Source organism: Perna viridis, chromosome 9, assembly GCF_037379345.1.
Source record: "Perna viridis isolate PV_CMFRI_1.1 ecotype Kerala chromosome 9, ASM3737934v1, whole genome shotgun sequence".
Taxonomy (NCBI): Eukaryota; Metazoa; Mollusca; class Bivalvia; order Mytilida; family Mytilidae; genus Perna; species Perna viridis.
The window spans coordinates 31,978,813-31,992,618 of record NC_142453.1 but is presented as its reverse complement, the minus strand read 5'-3'; the positions used below and the strand labels follow the sequence as shown (position 1 = coordinate 31,992,618).

Genomic DNA, 13,806 nt, shown 5'->3' with positions numbered 1-13,806 from the left:
ATTGGTAAGAGATGTCCGTTACCATAGGTCTACTTCCTTAAATCCTTAAATTATAATGCTGACAAGTAAACTACCATTAGAGCCAAATCGAGTATTTTTGGGAGCCCTATAGTAACCAACGTTTTGGCCTGTCAATATTAAAAGGCATTGCTGAAAAACTTAGTTTACCAAGATACACATATATAGTTCTTGGTATAGATTCCTCATACTTTGTAAGAAATAATTCCAAATCATCTTCCAAATATACAGAGGAAGATGTTTATAAAATGCTGGAATTTTAATCGACAACATATTTGTCCAGTGTGGTGGACGTGTTTTTCAACAAACGGTCGGCATTCCAGTGGGAACAAAGTGTGCTCCTTACTTGCTGACCTATTCCTTCACTCTTATGAGACTAACTTTACAGCTGATCTGATCGGAAAGAAAGAACATCGTTTGGCTAGATCCTTTAATCTCAGTTTCCGCTATATAGATGACGTATTATCTTTAAACAATCCTAATTTCGGGGATTTGATACATCGCATCTACCCCCAAAGAACTTGAGATGAAGGATACTACAGACACTGTGAAGTCAGCCTCATATCTTGACCTACACTTAGTAATCGATAGTAAAGAATAGTATTGACCAAACTTTACGACAAAGGTGATGACTTTTCATTCAGAATTGTCAACTTTCCATTCATCTGTGGCAACATCCCTTCAGGACCTGCGTATGGAGTGTTCATATCACAACTCATACGTTATGCGAAAGCTTGCCGAAACAACGCAGACTTTTTGTATCGCGCTAGACTTCTAACAATTAGGCTTCTAAAACAGGGTTATGTTGCTACACGATAGAAGTCATTAACTACAGACGTTTTATGGTCGCCACCATGAACTCATCTTACCCTTTAGAAGCAGAAGTTGGCGTATATAGATATCTCATAGTTGATCCGTTGGTTCTTATTGCAAGTATTTAGGTATTTTAGCAGTTCTATTCCAGTCAAGATCGTACCCTTTGTCAAACGCAATTCAAAATCAGAACTGAATCAAACTTGAATCTTGCCACATAAAGGAAAGAAAAGTTGACAATTCTGAATGGAAAGTCATCATGTTTGTCGTACAGTTTGGTCAATAGTTTTCCTTAACCATCGATTTCTAAGTGTAGGTTAAGATATGAGGCTGACCTCACAGTGCCTGTAGTATCCTTCATCTATAGGGGAAGATGCGATGTATCAAATCCGCAAAATTAGGCTTGTTTAGAGAATAAAATGAATTAGACTGATGTATTTATTTTAGGTGTTACATATTTATCACATTGCTAATTAAAGGTAATTTGCCACATGCTCTAAAAAAAGTAAAGTGCTTACTATTGCAGCTGAAGGATACATTCAGGGAAACTGTTTTTTACACAAAACAGAGCCGGTCCAATTGTTGAAATTGGTGAAACAACTGGTTTTATGTAATAAAGCTTTTATTTTATAGAAACAAGTGTAGCGTGATTTTGCACAAAGCTATGAGGAAAGTTCCATGTCCAAATTCCTCATTTGCACCAATTGGCTTATTTTGTAAGGTGTCTAATTTTGGAATATATAAAAAGAGGTATTATTAATTGTCACTTTTACTTCATACCCGTGAATGCCCAATTCGATATTTTTTATCATTGACATTCTTATGGCGATATTAAAGTGAAAACTTATACAGACACTATTTGTGAAATTTGGCTTCCAAATAATGTTACAAAAACGCATTTTATACATATTAATCTTTCCATGGCTTCCAATTTATGTGACAACATGTTACAATGCAATAATAAAATCCCAGATTCTCCACCTTTCTGGAATTATATATATATATTTCATGGTAAAAAACGTGTATTTTGCTTTTTTGACTAACTAGAGCAGCTTTACTTTAACAATGTGTTAACAAATCCATCTGTTTAGTTCTACCTTAAGGACCCAAAATTTAGCCCCAATGTTCTCACTTTCATCATCAGGCTTCAGATATCCCACCCAAACCAAGCCATCAAAATCGATGTCCAGGCTAAATGGAAACTCTATGCCGAGATTTTTTACCTGACGACAGACAATGACTTGACCAGTTATATCCAATACATGTATGGCATGGTTACAACAGTCGGCTACAAGAATCATGTCTGTAGATGTCACTGCAAGACCTGTTGGATAAAATTTATTTTGACCTTTATTACCCTCCCCATTATAGACCCATTGCATATGATTCCCATAGTCAAGGCCAACTACCCTCCCCTCCATTTCATCATTCAGCATATCTAGTACAAATATAGTATCATGACAAGTTCTTATTCTAATAGGAACCGTAAACAGTCTTTGCCTATTCCTGTCATATGCATATGTATGTTTTATGTTCCTCAAATGATTCAGAACAACCATCTTTCTTATGCTTTTTGGTGTAACTTTTACAGAGCCTGGCTCAGTCAGTCCTACCAGTACCTCACCATATTTATTTACATGAACCCCCGTTGTCTCAAAAGAAGGGAAGTCTTTAAATGTTTTTAAGGACCCGTCATTGATGTAGATTTTTAGTTCACTGACCCCTGATGATATGATCACATTTCCATTGTCCATTACGGCCATGTCATGTACTTCAATGTTCTCCTCCTTCAGCACTGTCATTTTGTCATTGTCAAATTTCACTCTTTGTAACTTTTTACTGTAGGGACATGTTATGAGCTTTTCATGATGACCAGAATGTAAAATATTATTTACTATTTCCAAAGGTTCATAAGTATTTACCATGGTAAATTCAGGGATCTTATGGAGTTTTCCTATCAATGTTTGAGTGTCTCGTGAATTCACTGGGATGAATCTTACTTTTGATTGTGAAATATCTTCGATATTAATGTCTTGAGCTTCTAAATCAGAGCACACTCCACCCTCCAAAACATCATTTGCTGAATGCGATAACAATAGCTTATCTATATTCGCATTTTCAGTATCAAGTTTGTTTTTCCATATGTTCAATTTATCCCGAATATTGTCCTCTAGAGGATTGCAAATATCTTCAATTTCTTTTATAAGGGTTTTAGCATTTTTTGCAACAGCTTCATAAATGTCTTGTTCTTTTTTAAGAACTGCTTGTTTTATGTCATCAAATTCTTTTTTGCAGTCAACTATAATTTTCTCGAGATTCGAATCTTCCCTTTTTAAGTAAGAAATTTTATCTATAATTGTATCCTTCATTTCTCGAATCTTTGAAAGATTGTCATTATATTTGTCATACAGATCTGACTGCTTATGACTACCGTGTGTGTCAGTCAAGCATTTTATGCAAATAGCATATTTACACTTATTGCAAAACGAAACGCACCTCTGTCTCTGATGAACTTCACATGTCAGATTTTCAAGGTCAGCTCTACGATGCATGTCAGCAGAATCTTCAGTTCCCAAGTCTTTAAGGCTGATGACTTTATGGTCCTGACCAGACTTACTCCTTGAATGAATCCTGTTTGAACATCTTTGGCAGAGAAATAAATCACAATTTAGGCATATACATGTGATGTCTCCCTCATCACAGACTTGACACTTCGCTGGAGTTTGCGGGCTGTTGCTTGCTTCAGCCATGATTTTATATCAAGCGTCAAATATGAGGAAGTGTCCCCCGCAAAGATTCAATTACCAATTAAAATATACAAGCAAAGATTTTGTTATTCGACGTTTAGTAGGTTTTGCAGATAATTTTTTATGTTAATTGTACCTTGACCTGCTTTGTGTAAATATTTATATAAGATATTACTAAAAAATACTATGGTTTATCACTATCCATTCCAACGTTGTACAGTTACTCAATAATGCATTGATGTATTTAGGCTAGAAACCACTATTTCCACTTCCCATAGGCTTCTATGCTAATTTCACAATATTCAATGGCTTCTCTTTACCTTAACTTTAATCATTTAATACTGGGAGTATTGGTCTTCGTCCCTGGATTACATTCTTTTGATTACCGCTATAACCTTGGTTCCCTTGATTACTCTTTAACCTGCATAGGACTATATATCATCATGATTCTATATACTGGTATGTCAACTCATAATCATCAGAATGGCATGTGGGGTTAGCAGACTTGCAGTGCAGTACTGGTCACCGGAAGTGAAGGGTCTATACATAGCATGGGAAATCCCAGTGTTTTCACAAGATAGGGATAAATTTAAAAATCATTATGGAGATTAGGCTTCACATTACAAGCAGCAAAATGCACCTATAAAATGTATAGAAATGTTTTTCCTTTCAGAAACTGTTTAAATTTTTAAAAGAAAATAAGAACTTTTCTCACAGCACTATGAGGAACTGGGGTAATTTCTGCGAAGGTCTGTTTTTGCTTACGCTCCAAATGCTCATTGGTTGAATTGGTGGTCTGTAACCTTTAAATATTGACTTTTCTTCTTTTTTTCTATTGTGTGTTGTTTATCTGAAAGAAAGAAAGATCCCTTGTTCGGTTATCTGATTTCAGTAATTGAACTATGACACATCCCGATTGAAAACGGGGTTATCATGTGCTGAAATGCAGCTGTACACCATTTTCAAATACCAATAAAAATAGTCTTGCGATTTTGTAAGGTATTCTTATACTCCTGCTCCGTCACAACCACTTGGTATTTTTACACAAGCTTTATTTTTGTATGTTATTTGTGAATATTATACTTCATACAAAAATCTTGAATTCTGATTGGGTAATGGGTGATGTGATATTTTAATCTAATCCATGCACATCCTTACTTGCCCCGCCCCTCTGAACAGTGGTTGGCTGCTTGATATATCACCCCGACGTCAACGATATATCACCCTCTCTCCTCTCGATAGATCACCCTCTCCAACGGAAATAGTGTTTCGGACCCGACAGCGTTCCGGATTTTAAAATTATTTTTGCACTTACCTAAACATCAGACGACAGTCAGTCAAATTCAGTCTGTCGTAATTTCTTAATTATGCCACAAACAGGAATGTGATGGCCATATGTCTCGAACAATAATTGTAATGTGAATGTTCACTTTCATTTGAGATAAACTATCTAATTTTCAAATTCCTCAACTTTTTTTGTTGTTACTTTATTAAATTGTTGAAACATTATTTATATTTTATTTCAGTCAATAATATGTTAACGATATTTCGACCTCTCTCCTCTCGGTATATCACACTCTCGTATTCAGTATGTGTATAATATAATTCAAGTCATGGGCAATAATTACTAACTGTTGAATATAAAACAAATTTATTTTATGAACAACTCTACAATTTATATTTTGACTATAAAAAGTTGAAACGCGGGGTTATCAATAACTAGAAGGCTCACAGTTTTCTTGTTGGTAAATGGAGTGCTGTTTCAGAAGAGTTACAGAAAATCTTAATTTGTTTGCCCCCTTCCTCTAGGGTAGATATATTGGTTTGATTGACTGTTTTGATTGTCATAGATTTTATACCCTACCTATACCATATATCTGATAACGTATATTGAACTGATTTTAATTCATAACAAGATTTAAAAGACAGATTTAGATGTTTTATAGTTTCCCCACTACACAGTACCTAAAATACACTCAAAAGTACACTGTTTTTAAGATGTTTGCTGAAAAAAAGAAAATGATAAGAAAGTGGAAAAGCAGATAAATATTACCCTTACGATGCGTGCTCCCAGTATTAAATGATCTCTGGCTTATGCAGTTTCCAACGCATTTTTCAAAAGCAAGGTCTATAGAATTCGGATTTCGTGAATTCGTATGGATTTCAAGTGAAAACTTATAAAAGCTTTTTTAGATTTTACATGAAACTTATACTACTTAACGACAAAGCGGTAAGGAAGACAATTATCGATGTTAGGGCAAGTGATTCAAATTTCAAGGTCCTATACATATTTAAGAAACACATCTTCTTCCGTAAAATTAGTTTTCCATGATACAACTTCTTAAAGCTATTGTGCTGTCATAAAGCTTATATCAGTATATCACTTAAGGGTACGAAAGACACCGTTGACTATCACCTTGACTATTAACTGTGGAAAATCAAGTGGTTTGCCATAATCTTTTTCAAAAAATACATACCTGAAATGAAAGTATCTAGCACAAGATGCGGTTGAATCTTGTATTTGACGTTTAAGACTTGGGAACTTTAAGAAAAAAATGCACAGAAATTTATGTTTAACTTTTTCTCAATCGGCAATAACTTTGTTTGACTAAGTTACATGATAAATTTATTTTGATATTGTTCAGTGGGGGCCTTCGTTAAATTATTAAATGTGTTTATATATTTGATTATCTCCATGTTCCCGGGTTGCTCATTTACATTTGATTCTTTATATTTTGTATTATTTTGATTATTTAATGAGTTTTGTATTGTGTTTTTTTTTTCTTTTTCTTTTTGATTTTGTGTGTCTTTGTCTTTACTAGTCGCTATCCCTGAATTATGTTATTTCCGATTACCGTTATAAATGCAGTTCCCTTTATTTCCCTTACAATTTGTTTTATTGATTTAATTATATATCAATGAATATCCCCAAATTTCAAAAAAAGAAATGCTCTGGTTTAATAGTATCACGCTGCCATCACTGTCTGAAGACCCTCTTTTTGTTCAACATTAATTTGTTGACAATTATAAAAAAAATTATACATCAAGGTCGGTATTAATTTTCTGGGTTATGGGCCAAATTGCTTTGGGATTGGGCGTTGAAAAGGGCCAAAACAAACAATTTATGATATCCCAACCCAGGAACATGTAGTAGTTCAGTGATTGTCATTGTATTTTATGTTCACTGTTTTTCGTTTTACGTTTTTTTTTTTTTTTTTGTTTTTTTTTTTTTTTTGTATAGGTTAGGAAGTGATTTTATCATTCATTGAAGACAGTGTGGTGACCTGTAGAAGTTTAATAGTTCGATAACTGTCTAATTGGCAATCATACCACATCTCCTGTTGTTATAGAGTATATCACTTTTTATCATCAGTAATACCATAATGATCACTATGACATTATTGCCCATTGAACTATACCACAAATGTCAAACTAGGATTTTTTGGGGGTTTCAAACTTGAACTAATTAGAAATTAATGGCTAAAAGGAGTCAAAAACAAGAGTTTTCGTTTTCCTAAAAATAGCGTGAGGAAAAATGTATGGATCTCTTTGAAATTGGTTCTTAAGGTAACTGACGACAAAAGAATGGATAGAACTGTTTTTTTAGTTAATACCCTAACTGTTGAGTAATATGACCAAACAGGGGCCAAAAAATATCATTATATCAAACTTAATTACAATCTTTTAAAAAGGGATAAAAAATAAACATTTTCTTTAACTTTGTAAAAATTGCTTATTTTATACTGCAAAATATAAAGTTCAATGAAAACTTTCATTCTTGTCAGAATCGTATTTAACATTTATTCACACTCCAAATTAAGAGCTGCATCAAGTTGTGTCGTGTTCATACTTGTCACAACAGTTCAGTGTTCGACATTTGTGGTTGTAACAAGGTGTGCCTTTATTGGATTTTAAAACACCACATAGGGGAAAATTTGGTGCATTATGACCTTAAAAACAGATGTGCTCCACAATTCATTACTTAACTAAGCCAAAATATCCAACAATCTTGTATTTTTTTAAACCACTACTCTGTTACAGCCACTATATATATATTGACACAATGTTTAGTGTACATATTGGGATTTTGATATGTGATGAGGGCAGCAACTTCATGTTTGATGATTCGGTTAATAAATTGCTTATACTGTAAAGTTGTGATTTAGGTATTACCAGTAAGCATTGACTCACAGATTAGTTGTTGATTTAGGGTTTCCTCCCAATTTAAAGAGAAACAAGAACACCTAGATGTGTTGCCCTCCTCCAGCTAGGGAAAATAAGTTGGCTTTAATAACTATCTACAACATATTTTGTATACTCCCTACTCCATATCTTTGATTTTATTTATTAAAGTTAAATCAAGGAAACCAGGTTTCGAACTGTAATTAAAAGAATATAATCCAAGGATAACGACTAGACAAGGAAAATAGACACACACAACTAAGAACATAAAACAACAACGCTAACAAAAACACGTACAAAGAAACAAAAGTAAATAAACAACCTGGATTCCACTAAAACTTGGAGCATTGACTAGGTTGTACCGGTAGAGTACGCATCCTCTGCTTTTCTATAGGCTTCCGTCGATTTGGTCATAAAATATCACGTCCTTGGAAGACAAAAGAGTAAAGGACAAACATAACATGGCCTGATGAACAATTCGATTCTCGTGGTGCAGATTGATACATCATAACGATCCACGGGTTCATGACGATTATGAAAGTGAAGACTTAAATACCAGTCCATATAAAATCCAGACACTGCCCATACTTAAGTGATCCGTGGTGAAGAAAATCCCACAGAACAAACTACATATGCAATATTTTTAAGTAACTTTTCTTTCTCAGATCAGTACTTTTTGAAAAATCGTATATATTTCTCCCAGTAAGCCAGCACTCCACAATATTGTAGAACTGCCTAATTTTGGTCTTGTAATCTGATGCTTTGTAACATTTTTCACTTTAAAAAAAATTGTCAAGCATCTGTAAATCTATATAACAAGAAATAGCTCAAGCCAAGGCCTTCAGAGAATGCAGTTAAAATTTTCTAGAAATAATTTACCCACAACAAATAGGGTTAGCATAGGAACCATGCAAAAATATGCTAAAATTTGAAAAAAAAAGTTGATAAAATCAGGTTAAAAAAAGCCAAATTCAAAGTTTTTATTTCATGCCCTGAAACTGTCAAAACTTTTTCTTTGGAAAACCCCTTCCTCATATGGGCATCGCCGGTTAGACTTTGAGCTATTTCTCTTTGTAATCCACTCATCAAATTTAGCATGGTAAAAAACTGACTTACTTTCACTCTCACAATAAAGTCAAATTGTCGTTGAAAAAATGCCCCTTCAACTTCGAAAATATATGAAACATTGCAAATACTTTTATAAGTGCCCTTTTTCAGAAAATGTGTTATCTACAATAGAATCGTCATTTTTAATCACTATAGCAACCACCAGTTTCCATTAATATCATTTTTCATCCCCAGCCAAAAGTGTGAAACTAAACTAAATTGTGTAGTGCTGGCTTAAATCAACCAAATCGAACAAAATCAAGAACGATAATTCTTGCAAAGTGCCAATTTCATGAACAATCTATATAGACATGTATGAATCACTTCCTGTCTGATTTTCATCAAGACTGCAATTTATATCTTGTAGCAATATAAACCTGTTCCAGAAGCTGAATTGTAAGAAGTCAAGCATAGTACAAAAAGTCCAGAAAATGTCGGCAAGCTCTGGTATTACGTGTGAGTTGTGATATGAAAACTGTATACACAGATGCTGAAGGGATTAAGCCACAGATGATGAAATGAGTTTTAGAATCGAATACATGGACGGAAGATCACAATCATCGCCTTCTGTAAAGAAACCGGAATACAATAGAACGAATTCATGTTTTTTTAACTATCTAACAAATGAAATCAATCAGGTATTTTTTTCAGTATCCATTGATTGACGAGATATATTTATTTGTTTCAGTACTGATACTCCTTTGTTTCAGTACTGATACTCCTTTGTAGGTATTATTATTAGATGTTTTGGGTTTCCCGTCTGTTCTCACTGCAAATGATATATATGCAAGTGTAATGCATAAAGTTTTTTTATCATGTAAGTTAACTCGTTTCTTCTTCTAAAATTCAGTTTGATAGTTCTATGTTCAACGTTTTAATCTTAAATCTGTAGTTTAGATAAAGATGCAGTGTATCTAAAAATTGTAAATTTAAAGCAATTGTGAATGAATTGCAGAAATCATCAGTTTTGGTCAGCTGGTAAATAAGTGGGTGGTTCGGGTTTCTTCGGTTTTTACACAATTTCTATAATACGTTGGTAACCGAATTCTTTCACAATACTCATTAATATGAGCAGACACTGTTTTAAATGTATTGTAGGTTCATCAAACCAGTTGCCTAAAAATCATTTTTTTTTTATTTTTAAGAGTAAGAAACTCTTTGCACCTAATGCAAAAAGTCTACAAACTTTTCCTGGTATTTTTATATACTAGTGTAAGACGCACATAATTAGCTGATGATCACACAAGCTTCAAGAATATACAAAAATATCCGGGAAAACTGACATTTCTTCGACCAGGTAACAAATTAATAGATTGACCCTTGGAATTTGCGTCTATTTTTTATGGGGGGGAACAGAAAACATATAGCATTGGAGAGGGCAGCAACGCCCTAAATACAAATGAAACCAGTAAATATGTAGTATCAATAAAAAAAAATCGTCTACAATACCTATTCTTCAAGCGTTTGAACGCGCTTGAGAATTAATTTCATCCTGCCTGTATAAAGTGAAAGATTTCAATGACAACATCAATTATTTCTGTAAATCTGAGGATCGCTGTATGTTTATTGGCAACCAGGTAATTTGTTCTGACAAAGTTAATTTATCCAGTAATGGAATTTATGTCATGAAACTAGGCCGAAAGAGTATTGTACAAGTAGTAAGAACACATTTGAATCTGGTTCTCAGTCTCAAGCCGTATGAATAGTACAATATCGACCAACCAACCAAAAAACAAACAAAATATCAGCAGGGTTAATGCTTGAAGAAACAATACATTAGTCGGCATTTTACCAGTCGACAAAATCGTCCATATGGGCAACTACATCAGAGCAACCAACGTCAATTCTTTCCTCGCCAAATTAGGGTGTAGGACGACACATACTTGATATAAAAAAGAGCAATCACCATTCAACGCCGTGCAAGTGGACAGTCTTATACACCATCTACTTCAAATCGATAGGGTATATTCAAAGGACATATTTGTTGACTAATTATTAGAAGCCATAAATAGGTCAAATATTTTGTTCCTGAACAAAGCATTTCAATGATATAATATAAATTTCCTTGTTGAGAAAACTAGTAAAAAAATATTTGCAAGCAGAAAACACTTCTGTTAAATTCCAACCTGATGTAAGATATCAGTTGTAGAAAAACAAACATTAATTCTGTACTCAAAAAGGTATGGATGTTAAACGATGGTCTGTTTCTTATAAAAGAAACAAAATAACATATGCTGTGAAGTGCCTCGGTTAAGCGTAAATAAGAATAATGAATAAGTAAACAATAGCCATATATAAAGGATAAAAGGGAACTAAATAAAAAAAAAATTAAAAAAAACGCGTCAAGTATAAATTATGAAAAAAGTAAGTCGTCTGTGATACCTAAAAAATAAGGATTTTGATAATCATTCCATATGGCTGGGTAGTACCAAGTAAACTGATGATCCGTCAGTGGCGCAGCTTCCACTGAGGCAATGATGCAAATGTCTTACTTTTTACGGGCAGAATAAAATTGGAGGGGGGTATTTTCATAGATTATACCACAAAAAAAATGAAAATAAAGAAGATACAAAAATATTATGTTTATGTGTAGGCATGAATTAATTCGCAATATAACTTTGATATCTTGATTTATAATATGTGTATGATACTTAAAATTCGTTGAAATTTGCATTTCGATAGCATGAAAAGAAAGCTTATTATAAACATGTTGGTGACCTGTCAAATTATTCTGGAGCGAATATCCCGAGGATAATGTCAGCAAAAACAGGGAAATTTTGAAAAGCATCATATATGTGATCATTATACTCGGACAGCGCAACATACCCTTTAGAGGTCACGCGTAAGACAAACAGGCAAGACAAGAAAATTGTATATTCGATTGGTTTAGAAGACGGAAAAGAAGATAAACCCACCTTTAAGTCACATTTAGAATCAGCAGCGTACAATGCAAAATATATGAGCCGCGACATTCAAAATCAATTAATTGAACTAGCTGGTAAAGAATTACTGGACACTATTTCTGATCGTGTGAGAGGGGCCAGATCCATTTCCGAAATGGCAGAAGATAGTTCAGATGAAAGCTAATCTTGAGCAAATGGCAATTTGTATCTGGTTCGTTGAAAGTGGTGAAATATTTGAAGAGTTTATATAATTATTGGATTTGTAGCTTTAGAACAGTAGACGCGCATCTATAACAACAGCCATCCCTGATAAGCTTGCTGAATGTTACCTCGACGTGAAGAACCTGAGAGGTCAGGGCTATGATGGAGCCAGTGTTATTTCCGGAGTAAAATCTGGTGTATGTAATCGTACATGTGAAGTTCAACCGCTTGCTGAATACCACATTTGCCGAGCGCGTGCATTGAATCTTGTTATATCATCATCCTGTAAAAGCGTTGACATGGTAAGAATCTTGTTTGACGATGTGAATCAACTACATGACATGATTTCTTGATGGTAGTCCAAAGCATTGTACGATACTGAAGCGATACCTACCAGATTCAGATTGGATGCAGAAAGTTATTACCGAATAAACGTGTTTTTTCACATGTATTGTCTCAACGAACTAAGACAATGATTTTTTAACAATCTGCGCCCATCCTTCTTGGTTTTTAAACTAGTTCAATGCAGAGTTTCGTATATTTCAGACGATGAGATAACGGCTATCAGGGAACGAGTTGGCCCCGATCTGCAATATGAAATGGACTCAATACGGTCGAGCTTGACCGCTGGAAAACACTACGTAAAGAAGTACCAGGGATAGACAAGCACACTTTGCGCGCTGTGTTAGCTTTAGCCGATCCAAATTATTATCCTAATATTAACACCATGTATTTACTGTCTTGTTGACAATGCCACTAGGATCTGTTCCTTGTGAACGGTCATTCTCAGCGTTACGTAGGCTGAAAGACTGGAGTAGATCGACAATGGGTGAAGATATACTCTTTGAACTAGCGCTCATGTATATACATCGGGATGTTCCGATCTCCAGGGAAAATGTCCGTTGCAGGTTCTCTACAGCCAATGACCGGGTCAAGACTTAAATTGATATCTTGTTTAAATAATCATGACAAAAGGAGGATATAGCTCTGGGTATTATTTTGTGAGTTGGATTTCAAAATTATGGTCAAGACTTCCAATAATAATATTCTACCAAAACGTAAAAAATAAGTATTTTGAAATCAAATTTTCTATTCTGGAGACCCCGTCAAATGACCTCTAAATAGCTTGAAACCGTTTTCCGTCGGTGGGCTTCGTCCTCTCGATCTCCCCTCCAGGGCTTTGCCCTTGTCATTTTCTTTTAAACTGTTTGACTTATTTTCAGGAAATTTCAACACAGCTTTCCAAATATAACGATGTGTAAAATAGTCGAATATTTTATTTTGTCTTTTCCATTGTCTAAATATGCCTTCTCCTTGCATCCTCCAAAGTCAGGGTTTTGAGTCCACATTTGCTCGGAGCGAAGGTGGACTCAAAACCCTGACTTGGGAGGATGTCTCCTTGAAGACTAAAGAAATTCAGAAATTTATAAACATATTAAAAACTTTCGACATTTAGGTTGTTTTATTAATTGAAATCGACAAGTGTGTGTCAAATGTTTAATAACATTTTAAACCAAAATAACAATTTTGCCTTACAATTGATGATAATTTTCTTAATGTTAAACATATTGATATGGTAGACAATGTGTATTTAGTTTTTTTTATGCAATTATTTAATTGTTAATTTTGTATCGATAACGGGTTTATACTATGGAACGCCTAAACTGTCTGATGAAATACACATTTGTGTACGTGTTGTCAACTTTATATTACTTGCTGTGGTTTTATAATTACATGTGCTCATTTTGTATTTACGTTATGTAGGAACATCTTTACATTATGTTGTTTCGTCTTTACGTTCTGTCATTTTGTGTTTACGTTCGGTCATTTCGTCT

General features: G+C 34.1%; 1 protein-coding gene across 1 annotated transcript; it reads right to left on the bottom strand.

Annotated features, from left to right (window-relative positions):
- Window positions 1-1,255: 1,255 nt before the first annotated feature.
- On the bottom strand, window positions 1,256-3,687 carry LOC148607839 (uncharacterized). Its single transcript, XM_088546528.1, has one exon. The coding sequence runs from the start codon at window positions 3,579-3,581 to the stop codon at window positions 1,902-1,904; it is 1,680 nt and encodes a 559-aa protein (XP_088402654.1). The 5' UTR covers window positions 3,582-3,687; the 3' UTR covers window positions 1,256-1,901.
- Between the last annotated feature and the right edge of the window lie 10,119 nt (window positions 3,688-13,806).

Coding starts and splice junctions, on each gene's coding strand:
- LOC148607839 (XM_088546528.1), bottom strand. CDS start 3,581: ATGGCTGAAGCAAGCAACAGCCCGCAAACTCCAGCGAAGTGTCAAGTC.